Here is a 16,767-nt window from a genome sequence, read left to right on the forward strand (position 1 = left end):
ATGTCATCAGAAACAATCTGATTGTGTGATGTCACATCCTGGTTGCCCCAGCAGAGATGTGTGTTGTCTCTGGTGAGAACATGGAATGGGGAAGATGTCCACTGCTGCGGAAGCATCACTGCTCTGTTGTCAGAACGTTGGTCCAAGACTGGGATTGCAATGCTGTTGTTTACCCTCCTTTGTTTAACTTTTCTGATCAGCAGCGTCAGTGCAGGTTTTTCTTCTCAAATTTTTATGTTCAGAAATGATGAGGAGAGCAGAACTGCTAGTAGCCCTACAGGATATACACCTATTGCTATATCAAACAGGACTGGGCTTATTCCTTATTTTTGGTGGAATATGTATGACTTAGACTACAGCCTGATGCTGAACTTCTCCACTCATAGTCCCTAAACAAGAATTTTATCCAGCCTGCCAATGGGAAACCATCGGTGGCCATGCTAGCCCCAAAGTGCCTGGGCATTGCTTGGCAGAGCGCAGTTTTGGGGTGGCTACAGTGATACCAAGGGCTTTGGATAAAGTAGCATGGACAATTACAGGCCAATGCTTTAGCTGATGTTCTGTTCTCTAGTTTTGTAGCACAGGCAGTGCCACTGCTGTACATGAGCAATATGTCTCATTTTGTTCCCAGAATGTGGCCTCCGACCATCTTACGAGTCCTTTCAGGGGACAGGCAAGAGGTTCACAAAGGGGAGATACGCCATAGAAGGGGAGTTCCCGTGGCATGTGAGCATCCAGAGCAATGGGAGACATGTCTGTGGAGGCACCATAATCAGCGTATTGTGGATTTTGACTGCAGCTCATTGCTTTGGAGAAGAGATGTGAGTATTGAGGGGAAGTGAGGACAGCCCAGGCACAGTGGGTTGATAACATTCCTCCTTGTGGGAGTAGGATATGAATGTCCTTGGGGTTAAGTGCAAGATAAATGTTACTGAGCCAGAAAGAGAGTCTTGAAAACAGGAATTGCTTCCTTTGGGGAAAACAGGATCATTTTTTATCAGAGGTAGAGGTACAACAGAAATGTGAATGAATCTGGATAACCAGGAGATGCAGAAGGGGAATATTTTAAAGGATGATCTGAGCAACCTTTTATAAATGCCTGTGATGCTGTCCTGATGGGCCCAAGCATTACCTGTTCTTAGGTTGCCCAGAGAAGCTGTGGCTGCCCCTTGCCTGGCAGTGCTCAAGGCCAGGTTGGATGGGGCTTTGAGCAACCTGGTCTAGTGGAAGGTGTCCCTGCCCATGGCAGGGGTTGGAACTGGATGAGCTTTAAGGTCCCTTCCAATCCAAACCATTCTGTGATTCTATGATTCTGTGTGTCTACACATGTTGCAGTACCTTATAAAAAGAGATGTATTCCATTACACCTTATTCTAACCCCCAAATTACTCTTGCTTTCATATAGCAAACACCTTTACTTTATGAAGAGTCTGATTTTAAAGCAGTAGCTTCTGGATAAATCAACCCCATGCACTGCTCAGAGGAAGGGTCAAGCCCTCTGTGAGCCCCTTCCAAACTTTGGCAGGTCTGAGAGCAGACTGCTCAGTCTGGAGCTGCCAAGCTAGGGCACCAGAGATCCACAATATTCAGCCCAAGCCATCTGTTCATTAGGAAGTGGGCTATTTATGACTTGGTTACACCTCTCTCCCCCGAAGATCAGCTTTGCCTAGAAGTGAAGGTAAATTTCTGCAATATTTATAGCTAACCTGCCTGTGAAATTTGCTGAGCACCACCCTACCCTGCTCAGGAGGCACCAACCTTTATAACACAAAGCCTATATGTTTGCTTATCCCTACCCTGCTTCTTTTTTGTTCATAAGGCCACCAGACCTCACTGTTTTAGTGGGGGGAACTGACCTCAGTGTCCTGCTGGAAGAACATAAGCCAGACAGCTTGATCATCCATGAAAAATTTGACAGAATGACCATGCAAAATGACATTGCTCTGATCCTGCTCAGCTCTCCCATTGAGTTCAGCAATGAGAAAATCCCTGTCTGCTTGCCCTTCATGCATGACATCAATACGTGGCAACACTGCTGGGTTGCAGGGTGGGGAACCACAAGTGCAGGTGAGATGCTGTCAGAAGATCTATTTTCTAATCATTTATCCATTTAAAGTAAATGTTGTCTCACAGGAAGGATCACCCCCACTAACTTCCACTCTCTACCTCCCTGGTAAACACATCCAGACCCCTGCAGCCTCTGCACATCCACCAGTTCTCTGTTCAGTGCAACAGCAGTCGTGAAGTGACCGCCAGAGCAAAGTCCCTGGTACCCTGAGCATGTATATTCAAGCTGAAACCTTAGAGCCATCTTTGCTCTGCAGAAACTCAAACTTTCTTTGGATGCATATTTTGGCATCCAAAGTAAGACAAGCTCAACCCTGGTCAGCAAGTTAGACTGGGTCTATGCTGGTCTGAAGTAAGGGAAATGTGGGTGTAGGGTTATCTTTGGCTTAATGCCTTCCTGAACCAGATTGATTCAATGGTACTGGCCACCTCTCCTCTTTATTCATTCAGAAGAGCAGATTGCTGTTGCTAATTGTTTAAGCATTAATGAAAGTAGCTCCAGCACTTATTGTGACCCAAAACATCTATCCTGAACAAATGTTACTAAATGGCTAATAGGCGTTTTCATTATTGGAAAGAATTAATCAGGAAAGAGTGGGCAGGGTGGTGCCTTGAGGCTTTGACAGTCCTTTTTAGGATTTAGTAAGTGTCCTATTTAATCCTTGCTATTTTGCTCGAAAGGGTTACTGCCTTCTCTCTGAAACTGCATTTTCCTTCTTAGGCTTCATTTGCCTCACATACTGTAATGCATAGCACAACAGTATGTTACAGTTGTGAAACTCTCCCATTTCACCAAGGTAACACGCTCTTAGAAACAGAAAAGCAGGTGGCTGCTGCAGAGTCACTCTGCTGCTTGGCAGGATATCTCTTTAGCTAGGCTCTTTGCAAAATGCATGCCATGGCTCCAGATATCAGTCTCATGCTGCTGTGTGGGCACAGGCAACGTGGCTCCTGCTATCCAAATTGCACTCAGTGTGAGGTCAATGTGCTCAGCCCTGGCACACACCCCTTCTCTTCTGGAGGTGTTTCAGAAGAAACCAGCAGAAGCTGGGTTTGGTGAGAGGGATGTGTGATGGTGTGATATGGGCCATACAGAAAAGTATGAGGCGTTGTTCCTTAGCAGAGGAAAATTGGTCATTTCTGGTCTCTACCAGCCTTTTGTAGGTGGCACCTCAGGCAGCACTAGCCTGACTCCCCTTCAGCTGCAGTCAGACCTCAACAAGTAGAGCCACCTCCTTGGAGATGCTTACCTCAAAGCACTTTAATCTGTTGGCGCAATTCCAGGAGTGGCCCCATCTTAGCTTAGAAAGGGACCTGACAAATTTCTGTCTATTAGATCTTACCTTTGAGTTCCACCTTCCCAAAGGTGATGAAGAAATTCTTTAGGTCTCCCCAGCAGCAACATCCTCCAAAAGTCCATTTGTTCCTGAACAGGTTCACTTTAAAGAGGAGTGAGGGTGAAACGAGCGGCTTTTCCAAGTAGCCCTGCGTATTTTCAGTCTTTTTTGTCACTTGATGGTGCCTGATTTCTGTTTTCCCATCTGAAGGGAAAAATAAAGCAATTATTTCCATTTTATACCACCATCTTGAGAACCACTTTGTGGAATGTGCAGCTGGTGCCCTGTGTGAGGCACAGCCATCCAGGAGAGCATGGGGATAACAAGAGCATCTGTTCTGGGTAAAGCTCAGTGGACTTACCTCCACAGGGCTTGCACAGGACTCTGTGAAGAATCCCTCGAACTGAGCTCTCTGGAAATATGAGTGGGAAACCCAAGGTGAGCAGTGCAGCTTATCTCAGGTCATCACCAAGATGCACAGGATAAGCTATCCTTCGGGGGTCCTCCAGCTGTACCACATCCCAGAGTTCATCTACAAAATAAGTGATTTTTTAAATCACATTTAGCAAGCTTTCACTCCCCAGGATTTCAGCATTACCCATTAACACCTCCCCCCTTTCTACCTGCCTACCCACCTTCTAATCTGGTGTGAAGTCAAGAGCACAAACTTATCTTTGCCAACATTTGGAGAGCCTCTCTTAAGCCCCCATGACCCCAAGGCCATAGGGTTGTGGCCTGAGACCCTCTTGCCATGAGATGCTTTACAAATTCAGCTGAGGGCAGTCCCAAAGGCCAGTCTCTGGCTGTGGTTTCACGCTAACTAGTGGTTGCACACTTACTAGCTCTGCAGGTTTTGTTAATTGTTCTCTTTTCACTACCTTGTTAGCAATTGCAAGGCCAACATCCCACATGATGCAGAAAGCACCAGTGAAGCTCATCAGCAGGCAGCAGTGCTTGAAGAGTATCCCACAGCTAGTGGAGAACACGCTGTGTGCTGAGATGGAGAAAGGAAGAGGTGCTTGGCAGTCACAGGTAAAATAAACAGACATATGGATGGGCATGCTGCCTAGGAAGGGCACAGAGACACTGGAGGAGAGAGCCTTCACTTCAGGAATGAACAGTGATCCTTCCCGTGGCTTCCTGGGATTGCTAAAGTTTCCCTGCAGGAGGCCAGAGCAGGATGCCCAGGGGCCAAGGAACTTCCTGCGAAGGTATATTGACCCACAATATTAGTGGTGGTAAATGGTACCACATCTAGCTGGCGATCAGTCACTAGTGATGTCCCTCAGGGCCCCTGTTTTTTAACACCTTCACTGATGATCTGGATGAGGGAATTGAGCGCATCCTCGGTAAATTTGCAGATGACATCAAGTTGGCTGGGATTGTTCATCTGCTGAAGGACAGGAGGGTTTGCAGAGGGATCTGGACAGGCTGGATCAGTGGGCTGTGGCCGATAGCATGCAATTCAACAAGGCAAAGTGCCCTGTCCTGTATTTGGGCCACAACAACCCCATGCAATGCTCCAGGCTTGGGGAAGAGGGGCTGGAAAACTGCTCTGCAAAAAAGGCCCTGGGGGTGCTGACTGATGGAGCTGAACATGATCCAGCTTGTGCCCAGGCAGCCAAGAAGGTCAACAGCATCCTGGCCTGTATCAGCAATAGTGTGGGCAGCAGGGCCAGGGCAGTGATCATCCCCCTGTGCTCAGCACTGCTGAGGCTCCACTTCTAATCCTGTGTTCACTTCTGGGCCCCTCACTACAAGAAAGACATTGAGGTGCTGGAGAAGGTCCAGAGAAGGGCAATGGAGCTGGTGAAGGCTCTGGAGCACAAGTCCTATGAGTAACAGCTGAGGGGTCTGAGGGTATTTAGTCTGGAGAAGAAAAGGCTCAGGGGGAACCATACTGCTCTCTACAGCTACCTGAAAGGAGGTTGTAGTGAAGTGGGGCTGGTCTCTTCTCCTGAGTAACAAGCAATAGGACAAGAGGTAATGGCCTCAAGCTGATCCAGGGAAGGTTTTGATTGGGTATTAGGAAAAACTTCTTCACAGGGAGAGTACTGGAAGAGAGGCATTGAACAGGCTGCCCAGGGAAGTGGTGGAATCACTGTCCCTGGAAGTGTTAATAACTGTGTAGATGAAGCCTTCCAGTGGGTCTATGGTTTAGTGGTGGACTTGGCAGTCCTGGGGTTGGACTTGATGATATTAGAGGTCTTTTCCAACCTAGTTGATTCTATGATTCTATGATTTTATGATTCTCTGATTCTATGACCTAGACAGTGGGGGTGCAGGACTTTCTTTGAATATTAGAAATATTAGAAACGTTTCTCAGGGGAGGTCCTTGCTTTTATCCAAATGTCTTTTGCTAACGTGGCAGGTTGGCCTGTGGGTGCCAGAACTAGTCACAACTTACTACAATGAGTTCATGATATGGGATTGTCCTGGGTTTAGCAGTAGCAGTCAATTTTTCTCCTTCTTGGTAGCTGGTGCAGTGCTGTGTTTTGACTTTCAGCCTGGGAACAGTGCTGATAATACCGATGTTTTCAGTTGTTGCTAAGTAATGTTTACCCTGACCAAGGACTTTGTGAGGCTCATGCTCTGCCAGGGAGGAGGGGAAGCTGGGAGGAAGCAGAGACAGGACCCCTGACCCAAACTAACCAAAGACGTATTCCATACCACAGCACGTCATGCCCGGGGAGGGTAACTGGGAGTTACCCAGAAGGACACAGGGTCTTCTGGGTCGGATTTGTTTCTTGGCTGGTGGTATCGTATTCTCTTCCCTTGTTATTTTCTCTTATCATTGTTGTCGTTGGTGGTAGCGGTGGTGATTTGTGTTGTACATTGGTTGCTGGACTGTTCTTGTCTCAACCCGTGGGAGTTGCACTCTTTCGATCCTCCTCCCCATCCGTCTGGGAGCGGGGAAGGGGAGAGCGCTGGGGGGGGGGGCTCGATTGCTTCCAGCCCAGCACCACTCACTGGGAGTGAGTGAACAAGCTGTCTGGCTAGGGTTTAAACCACGACAGGGATGATGGACTTTTCAGGTGAAATGATAGAGTTTGAGCAGGGTTTGACATCAGGGAATACTAAGGGGAGAGAGCTGACATGAACACTCAAATGTGGGAAAACCTTACTCAGAACTTGTACCTCAGAACATATTCCACCTGTGGGATTGCTGTTCTGGTGTCAAACAGTCTGAAAGCCAAAAAATGCCTTTCATAGCATCCAGCCTTCAGTGGTAAGGACTGGGCTGCCCTGCAGCCTCTGCTTCAGGACTAAGAGCTCCATTGCCCACTAGGCAAAGGGTTTTCTTACACATCTGCATGTGTTTGCAGGGGGACAGATGGGCAGACGCATGTATACACAGCATTGTCCTGTAGTAATCATTTGCTGAGGGAACTAAAACAACATCCAGGACAGAGAGGGATCCTCTGCCATTTAGGCAAAGACAGCAGGTACACAGACTGTGGACTGCAAAGCCATTGTGAGCTGACCTTGTAGCTGGGCAGCAGAGGGGAAGTTTCCTTTGCAGAATCATTTTTGATTAGCCAGAAAGCATCTGTCTCTGAAACCATTCATCTAGCAACTTTCACCTCCATTAAATTCAATCAAAAAATTTAAAAAGAAAACTGTCACAGGATAACATTAACATGATTAAAGAATGCACTTCCCAGCCCAGCCTTAAGTTCTGCAGCTGAATTATGCCGATGAAACAGCAAGAGCACTTGTACCCAGCAAAATGAATCGCCTGTATTCAGAAGGCTGATGAGGGTACTATTTTGATCTACAAAATGTTAGAATTGTCTGAGAAATGAACTAGAAATGTGAGCCTTCCAAGCAGTGGAAGTACACAATGATTGCATGTGTGATAATGCTCATAACCCAGCTACTGCCCACATTCAGGAGAAGGTTGACAAGGCAGAAACGTCTTGCAACCTGAGGTAACAAGAGCAAGACAAAATCACACCCCAGGCTAGAAGTGGAACTCTTCAAGGAAGAAATAGGTGACTTCACCAGAATTCACTGATTTGCTGCAGGGGAAACATGTTGCTGATGGACAGTTTTCTGGGAAGTACTGATTGAAGTCAAGTAGAGCACACTGTGACCTTTCTAGGCTGGTTCAGAAATCCTGTGGCTTGTCCGTAGTAGGCTACCTGGTCATGAACTGGAAGGTCAGGGCTGAACCCAATGCTTGTTTTGCAGCATAGACTATTGGACACCAATTCATCTGCCCTGGGCAGATAGCAAGGCACACTGCAGGCAGTGCAATCTATTGAGCTATGTTTGTATGTCAAATGAGAATGAGGCCAGATTTCAGAATACCTAAATCTTTTACAAAGTCAGCACTGTCAAGATGTTTGGGGCATGTTTTTGGTCTGTGCTAACAAGGTGTCTCCTGGATGACTTCCAGACACAGAATCACAGAATAACAGAATCACAGAATGGTTAAGGTTGGAAGGGACCACTGGAGGTCATCTAGTCCAAACCCCCCGCTCAAGCAAGTTCATCTAGAGCACATTACTCAGGACCATGTCCAGATGGTTCTTCAATATCTCCAAGAAAGGAGACTTCACAATCTCCCTGGGCACCCTATTTCAATGCTCAGCCACCCTCACAGTAAAGAAGATCTTCCTCATGTTCAGGTGAAACTTCCTGTGTTTTAATTTAGGACCACTGCCTCTCATCCTATTGCCTGACACAGCCCCAGCTTTTTCATAAGTCAAGAGCCACCCACAATAATCACTTTGGATCACTTTAGAGGCCAGGAAGGAATAGCAGTGTGGGCAAAGCAAAGACACCTAATCAGGGAACAAGCCCTGGAGGTGCCGAGTTTGCTATTGTAGATGTGGTCACAGGAAACATGGAAGCCATGCACTGCATAGGTGCATGATCTGTTTGGACATGAAGTGGATAAAAGCCTTATGTTAACCTTACCTGAGCTTTGCTGAAAATTGGGATACATTTGTTCATATCCAGAGCCAGGCTAAGATGGGCAAATTACATCTAGACCCAAGGTTGTAAGTCCATACAACCCTCATCTGGATCCAAAGGATTACCATCCTAGGTCTTTGCACTGTATGTCATTCATGTACTGTATTTGCAACAAGCTGTTTTATATGAGTAACTAAAACCACACAGATATCTTCATCCAGGCATCATGTAGAAGGTTCATCCTACTGACCACTGCCTTAATGGCAACAGGAAATGCATAGGAAAGCTCAGACATTTTACTAGCTACCATCATACTAGTACCAGACAAGACTAATTTGTGGATCACTGATGATATTCCTACATTAACTCAAGGAGATTGAATAACAGAGCTTCCAAGTATTTGTACTTAAAAGAAAAAAAAAATAAAAATCCATTCACTTAAAAGGAAAAAAAATCTATGGCATACCAATTCCCTTGCAATTCTGCAGACAAATACATAGATTGACTGTGAATTAACACTAACAGGATCTGTAATTGACTTATAGTTCTGTTTAGCCATAAACATTAGCATTAATGGATGTTCATGGTGTACAAGTGCTAAAGAAGAGACACTAGAGATGGCCTACGCATTATTTTTTGCGTGCTACATTTCTTCCATGACCCCATGAACCACAATTGATATCTAATTCCTTGCTTTCTCAAGCATCTTTTGTTAGGCTCTGATGCAATGGTAACTGGAACAATAATTAGAGTATAAGAGATTGAAAGCAAATGCCTCCTTCAGTGTCTTGCCTATCCAGACAAAATTCAGTAAACAGCCCAATTATATTTTAGAGATTCTCTGCAAAGGGGGTCTGAAGGGTAGCTCTGTGATGTGGTGATTAGGACAGAGTGTGTTCAGCTCAAAGTCACAGTTCACATTCGGTTCAGGTCAGCAGCAGATGAAGGGGGAACCAGTCCTTAGCCCGACTTCCAGGGAAAGGAATCATTGTGTAGCCACAAACAAGCAGTAGGATGGTTCCAGCTCTGCTTCATCATGTCCTACACTGTTCCCCAGTGTAGGGCTGATCTGAGTCATGGGCTGAAGTTATCTATCCCCTTCCACCGACTGTACCAGGAGGTGATCTTGGCCATCTCTGATTAATGTCTAAATTGACACTAGGATGCAACTACAGCAATGGGTTTTGATTTCTTTAGTTCATAAAAAGGCAGGAAAGGACCTCTTTCCTTGACCTAAAGTATGTCCTGCCTACATATACTGTCAGCAGTTTGGAAAGGGCAAATGCCCTTTACAGCACCTGGGATAATCAGGGCTCTCATCCTACATAGCTATAGAAACAGCAGTAGTTGTTGTACAACCCTGTGTGGGATTTATCAGGCCACATACATATAAATAATTTCTATAGCCATATGCATCTACCAAATCTCTTCCCATCAATAGTGAGACACACACCCCCCCCCCCCCCCGCCCCCCTTCAAAGTCATTGAGGCTGTTTCAACCACCTATTTTAAAATTAGATAAATCCCTGTACAAGTGTTTGTTGCTCTGTGTTAACTAAAAGCAAGACCAAGGTGTTAAGACCACAGAGAAACACAGGACTCCAAGGCAGGACAGTGCCTACATCCAAATCTCCAGTGTGATTTTAGATATCCCAGGATATCCCCCTGGCATCCCACTGCCTATCTCAAACTATGCCCCAGAGCCAGTAACGTGTCTGCAGTGGGGGCTTGACACTTGCCCTGGAAGCACCAAGAAGAGGTGATCAGTCTGGAGCTGAACTCACTTCTTGCACCCTCACTTCATCTGTGCATAAGAGTGCTACACCAGTGAAGAACTAACAAAAGCTCTTGCATCCTTTTACTGGTGCTAACACGGCTCTAAAACTGCAAAGAAAGACTTGTTAAATAGAATTTTTGTTTTAAGAAAAAGTCTGCAAATGAAAATTAGGTCTATATGGGTAAATTATCACAGATGCAAGGAAATGGTCAGAAAGCAAGGAAGCATGGTCAATCCCTCAGGCTCTTCAAAATGCCTGAGCAGAGGTGGCTAGATGGAGGTCTGATTATAGTCTGTAGGGATGCAGAATGCCTGTGTGAGGTCTGAGGTTTGTCTATCAGACAAAGCTCTCCTGGGAACCAGAAGTCAAAGCTAACCACATTTCAGTTCAAAGTTATTAGTAGTGATGCAAAATTACTTCATGTTCATACCTTACCTTAATCTTGAAGAGAATGAGCCACTCTCCACCCTTCCGGTGGATTCTCCATCACTGAACTATTGCTAACATGATGAGGTGGGTTTGTTTTTGTTTTTTTTTCCTGAAGGGGTGAATTTTTTTAAGTAGGAAAGTATCTTGGGAAGCTCCAGAGCAAAGCAGTAGAAATATTTCTGCATTTGCAGCCTCTTAAATTTGCTTCTGAAGGGTGCTTTGATGTGCCGCTCATAAGAATCAGAGCACTTTTGCTGTGTCCCATGGGTTTGTAGGGCTTTCATCATTTTATCATTTTATGATATGGGCAGACAAGTGAACACATTCAAGCTGTTGTGGCTTAATTCTGTAATCTGTCAAAATCATTCCTTCCTGTTGCAAGGATCTGGGATGTTGATGATATCCCATGTCTCTTCTGCTTTCTTCTTCTGAGTTTTTTTTGCTCCCTCAGACTGAAGTTCTTCGTTTTGCAGCAAGAGGGTCCAGCATTACTTTGTGTGCCTGGTGGGTGAAGCTGTGGGGAGCAGAACATCTCTGAATGGAGCTGAACATCCAATGTGTGCTTGCCCTCAGAGTGGGGGAATTGGTGTGATGACTCAGAGGGGCCACTTCTCATTCAGTGAGTCAACACAGCTTTAAGGGGAAGTCATGACTCACAGGCGGATTTAAATTCTTTGAAGAAGTCGACAAGCATGTGGCAGAGGGTGATCCAGCTGATGTAATGTGCTGAGACTTCTAAAACTCTTTTAGCGAGACTTCTCACCAAAGGCTCATGGAGAAAGTCAACTGTCATGAAGTAGAAGTGCTTTGGTTTGAAAGGGAGGCAAGACAGAGGAAGGATTTGACAAGAGAAGGGACTTACAGATGGAGTTTTGTTGGCATCTATGCAAGGAATTGTGATGTTCAAGGAGGGTGAATGCTGAGATGACCAAGTCAGCCAGTGCCACGGCATTTTTCGCGGTGGTCACAAGTAAAACTGACTGTGCAGAGGTGCAGCAGGATCTCATCATTCAGAGTTACTGGAGGTTAAAACAGCAGATGCAGTTCATTGTTGATAAAGGAAAAGTAATGTATATAGGGAGAAGCAACTCCAGCAGTACACATGCAATGATAGGCTCTAATTTAAATATTACCTTGTAAGATCTTGGAGCAGCTGTGGATAGTCCTTCAAAAACATCAGCCTGAGGCTCTGTGGAGATCAAAAATGCAATGAGGGCATTATGAATTACTAGGAAAGCAAATGCATGTTATGCTAGGGCACTAATCTTGGAAGCCTATGTCTTACGTGCTATGATTCCCATCTACCCCATCAGAGAAAGGACAAGTAGTTTTAGAAAAGGACAAGGGTAGAGTAGGAGGGATGAACAGGGACATGGAATGGTTTCTGTTGGAAAGGGGAATAATAGAGCAGGACTCCGAGGCTGAAAAAGAGATGTCAGATGGAGATATGACACAGATTTCTAAAGTCATGAGCAGCAAGGAGAGGACAGTCAAAAGCTGTCCTCTTGTTCCTGCTGTTAAAAACATATGAAGGAGGGAGTGTCAGATGGTTGTATCAGCCAGAGGATTTAAAACAAAGAGAAGGAAGTGTATTTTCATCCAACAGATAATTAAACTATGGAAGTCACTGACCAGGATGTTGTGGGTATTTATCCTAAGGGATAAATGGATTCAAAAAGCAATTAGATAACTTCCTGGATGAAGATCTCTCTAAGGCTATTAACCACTGTGATGTAAATACAACTCTGTAAATACTTGTCCTGTTTCTCATTCTCCTTCCCTGAGTACTTGCTACAGATGACTGTCAGAGATCGGAGTCTGGGCCACATGGGGTTTGGTCCAGATGCATTGTAACTGCCTGTAAGTCTGTGCAACTAATGGACCCTGCTGACATCAGTGAGAATAGAGTTGGGCAGTCTTGTCATTTTCCAGCAAGTGGATGGAGGGACAGAGTAGCTGAAGATCACTGAGATCACAAGGGGATCCTATGAAAGGAGTCCAAGTGCTCTGTGTTACCTGAGTCACTTTTGATACCTGCATACTAAAAACAGCCATAGCCTCTTTCCTCCTGCCTTTCTCTAAAGATAGCTTGTTCATAGTGAAATAACTAAAGAAATCATGTTTGAAAAATCCTTTATTTCCTGCAGCCAGGGCAACTCTAATGGCAAGTGTTGTTATTCACATGCTAATTCTCTCCAATTTACACAGAGCTTACCAACATGAAAATGAAACTAGCAATGAGTGCAAGGATTGTGTATCCACCTAACGAGTATCAGATGGGTTGTTCTCCGTTCCTCAGAACTTCTCCCACCTAAGAAGATTTATGTGGCTGAATGTGTTTGTTCTGATCAATTACCCATGTTGCAGGCATGGATACAAATACAGAAAGGAAGCAGATAACGTTCTTGATCCAAAGCCCACTAAAGTCAGCAGAAATGCACCTGATGTTCACAAAAAAGTTTTGGCCACATTGAAAAGGATGAAACTTTTTATTAGCTTCAGTGAACAAAGCTCTTAAGTGCATTGTTAGTTGGTGACAGTTTTTATATAACCCAGAACTATTTACCAGTGAATACATCATTGCTCTCACCTCTCCTGATCGAAGGATTAACATGCAGTTGTGGAAGGCATGAGTTCAGCACCAGATCTGATTTGATGTTGCTTTTCAGTCATCTTCTAGTTGACAAGAATTGTGGAACAGAAGCAAAGGTGCTATTTTCAGAACATTTTTCTGTCCAGTAACTTGGCACTGAGGCTGAAGATCAGAAGCAGGTATCTGGTTGTGTGCTGTTGACCAGAAGTATTTCACCACCAGGATGCGGGAGGCTGAAAGCAGCATAAAATCTTCGATCTTCAGTTGTTAATCTGAGCGTTCACTAAATTAATGCTACTGGAAACATCACGGAGCTTAGATAATCGTACCAGCTCGCTCCTCTCACAGCCTCTCCTACACAAGGATGGAAAAACCTTGGGCCAAGATTACTGAGAGCTTAAGTTGGATACAGGGATATTAAGAAATGTCCAAGAACTGAGTTTATTTTCTCTATCTTTAGGCCTGTAAAACCCAGACTATTGATTCATCTGGGCTCCTACTATAATTCTGTGAGTGAGTTTATCACATAGAGAGGATGATTTAGCCCACTTCGTGATAAAATCATCAAGTTAAATCCCTGAAGAGAAATATCATGTTAGAAGTTGCACCCATTGGAGCAGACCAGCTCAGCCCATGTGGAAAGGGATCTGAAGCAGGATTTGCATCTCAGAGTTTGTGGATTAAAGAAATGGATTTGCAGCTGCTGCCTGGGTTTTCACAGCTCTGTCTAACTCTCTGCCTAGGTTTTAAATCTCTTTGCACAGTGGATATTCCCCCAAGCCCTGCAGATAGCTATCCCTTTCCCCACTGACCAGGCAGAGAACAAAATGAACATGGGTAGAGAGGCAAACAGTGAAAAGCAGATCTGATTTGAAAGGAAAATGCATGATGTATGGTTTAAACAGGGATTCCTGGCTCTGCTGTTGCCTCATGCAAATCTCATCACTTTTCCGCTGTGTTTTTTTCAGTTATGAAATAAGATAAGACTTTTCCCCCAGGGATAGTCACAAGGTATCAGGGATTAACTGGTACTTAAGAGCTCTGGGAGAAAGATCCTTTGCAAGTGTGAACAGCCTCCAAATTGAACACTGAAACCAAACTTGCCTGATGGTGTGTGTGGGCTCTACCAGTGCTAAAAGTCTCCTACACTAGGAAAAGCTGGCATGACGCACCCCGACATATCACCAATGAGGGATTGTCAGCCGTTGCTGCGTCACTGCCCTGCGAACGGCTCCCACTCTCTTGACTTCATTTATTATCTTAGTGTAGGAGGCTTGAAGCGCCTTCCTTTCACTACCAGGATAATATGTTTGGCCTGTTCCTGTCCTGAGGGGATTAACAGTAAAATTCCCAGTAATTTAATTGTGCGTACAGCCTAGGAGATGTTCATTTATTCAAGCAGGATGCCATCACCAATGACACTGATAACACATGGATCTGAGGTCGCTGCAAGGTCACCTGTAGAATTCATGAAAATTCTTGGTGAAACAGGGTTGGGAAATGTCTTCAGATCCTGAACCTGAAGGGGGTCCAGCACCACTGGCTGAGATGCAGACATGTAGCTACAGTAACACCATGTCAGTGTAAACAGCATTGAATTTACAGTTGGACTCTATGATCCTAAAGGTCTTTTCCAACCTGAATGATCCTGTGATTCTATGACACTTTGAATGCTGAAGCAACATTTGCTCTGTATTTTTCTTAATTTTAGCCTCCTGCATGCATGTTGAACCATATTCATATACATGAGTGACCTGGGCCCTCCATCTAGTGAAGTGAATAGGAGTTCAGCCATAAACGTTAGCAGGTGCTGATGCATTGCACAGGGAGCTACAGCCAATTCCTTACTCATTGATTAATGTGTGTTAGCTCAGTGTAACTGCTGGAGGAAGGGGGCTCATACATTAATGACAAAGACATTTCTCAGAGTAGTGTGCAAAGAGGGAAGAAAAACATTTCCCAGGAAAGAGGAAAGCTGGTTGTTTCAGGAAATAGGTTTACATTGAATTTATTTGCCACATGTAGTGGAGATGGGGGAGAAAAAAGATTCAAACCCACTGTGGAATGGAACTTATTTAGAGCATGGTCTTCACAGCACTTAAGAAGTCCATAACTGTGAGAAAAAGGCTGCACTTTGCTGGGTAGATTTTGTGCTAGTTTCTCTACTTCCTCAGGCTGTGTTCAGAGACAGCATGGAGAGGTCATATAGGCAACTGCATGTGCTCTTGGTGTTCAGGCTGCAGCACCCAAGAGGAGGACATTCTGGCTGCAACATGCATTTGAAGGCTTGCACACACTGGGTGAGTGATGGTTGCCCTTGCAGTAGCAGGCAAGTTTTCAGTAAAATTACTGTGGTTGCCAGAAGGATTTGTCAGGATTAGTGTTCATCTCTTGTCCAATTTCTGGATGCTAGCCCACAGAATTAATTGTGGCAGCTACCTGTCACCTACATGCTTCAGTTTTGCAGAGAAGTCACAGACTGAATGAGCAGTCACAGCAATCTCCCTTTTCATTCCTGGATGTTGTCTCTTGGTGACAGGATTTAGGTATCATTCTGGAGCCACAGGAGTGTGTGGAAGAATCTGAGAAGGACAGGGCATTGCACTGAGCCAGAGCTTGTGACTGATCTCCTCTTACCTTTTGTATCTTTTTATTCTGCAAGGACATCAGGTCTGAGCTGTAGAATTCTGAGTCCAAAATTTCCTTGTCCCCAAAATCCTCATGAACCTGGGATAGAGTTCAGTTTTCCCATCAGCCTGTGGGATTCAGCTGATGACAGATGTGAGGTTTGACCTTGCTCTAACATCCTTCTTACGCCATAGGTGGACAGCGGGGGACCTCTGGTTTGCAGCAGCTGGAACACCATGAAGTGGTTTCAGGTTGGAATTGTCAGCTGGAAACAAGATCATGCAGACAAGCCAGCCCATGAGATCTTATTGTCTGTTTACAGCTACCGTCACTGGATAGAGACTGAAACAGCCAAAAGTGGGAAACCTTTCTTCATTGAAGGTGTGGATAACTATTCTAATAGTCAGCTGTTTTCCTCCAAGGCTGAGCCACAGCTGGTATCCCTTGAGTATTGTCTCCTTTTATTTATCTCTTTAATAGCAATTAGATTACTATAGGGAAGATTTTTTTCAAAACATAATAAAAGTCAGAACTCATGTCTTATCATTCTCTCACACATATAATCGTGTCTCAGGTTAACTCCATCCCACTCATGAGCATACAGACACCAAAATGAGATGCAACTATGAGGCAGAAGAGCAAGGCAGAGGCCATTGAAACGAAATGAAAGATCAAGACTCAAACAAGAGAGGCCATAATCCTCTGAGAAAATTTGCACTGGTGGTCATACCAGGACCATTTTTTTGCTGAGTTCAGATGAAAAGTCAAATTGTGGCATCTGAAGGAGCTGCTCCTGTTAGAAAGCTGAAACCCGAAGAAAGGTCTTAGCTTACGCAGTTGCATATTAGCTGTTGGTAATATAGCTCTGGGTTAACATATCTTAATGCAAATTATCATCGGAACTAATGTATCTTCTATCTTGCAGCTAGCCCAAGCTAGGAGCATATTCAGAGACCACAGTAGCTTCTTAGATGGTACGTCAAGCTGCTGGGACTTGACTACATGTCAAATT

At 44.8% G+C, this 16,767-nt stretch overlaps 1 protein-coding gene across 3 annotated transcripts; it reads left to right on the forward strand.

Annotated features, from left to right (window-relative positions):
• LOC130608989 (serine protease 55-like) lies at positions 1-16,301 on the forward strand. 3 transcript variants are annotated; one of them, XM_057427497.1, is made up of 6 exons: positions 86-214; positions 632-821; positions 1,820-2,067; positions 4,291-4,436; positions 15,950-16,006; positions 16,078-16,301. In XM_057427497.1, the coding sequence occupies exons 1-6, from the start codon at positions 160-162 to the stop codon at positions 16,099-16,101; spliced, it is 720 nt and encodes a 239-aa protein (XP_057283480.1). In that variant the 5' UTR covers positions 86-159; the 3' UTR covers positions 16,102-16,301. The 3 variants fall into 3 exon arrangements, with proteins under 3 accessions (XP_057283479.1, XP_057283480.1, XP_057283478.1); XM_057427496.1 differs by lacking the exon at positions 86-214 and adding an exon at positions 1-72 and having other exon boundaries at positions 15,950-16,301; XM_057427495.1 differs by having other exon boundaries at positions 15,950-16,301.
• Positions 16,302-16,767: the final 466 nt, after the last annotated feature.

This window comes from Pezoporus wallicus, unplaced genomic scaffold, assembly GCF_028554395.1.
Source record: "Pezoporus wallicus isolate ANWC-B61680 ecotype Strahan unplaced genomic scaffold, APGP_CSIRO_Pwel_v1 contig_6464, whole genome shotgun sequence".
Classification (NCBI taxonomy): Eukaryota; Metazoa; Chordata; class Aves; order Psittaciformes; family Psittacidae; genus Pezoporus; species Pezoporus wallicus.

Excerpts from the sequence above, each read along its gene's own strand:
- LOC130608989 (XM_057427495.1), top strand. The coding sequence starts at position 160 with ATGCTGTTGTTTACCCTCCTTTGTTTAACTTTTCTGATCAGCAGCGTC. Across the intron at positions 215-631 it reads GATCAGCAGCGTCAGTGCAG|AATGTGGCCTCCGACCATCT; the intron begins GTTTTTCTTCTC and ends TTTTGTTCCCAG. Across the intron at positions 2,068-4,290 it reads GTGGGGAACCACAAGTGCAG|CAATTGCAAGGCCAACATCC; the intron begins GTGAGATGCTGT and ends CTACCTTGTTAG.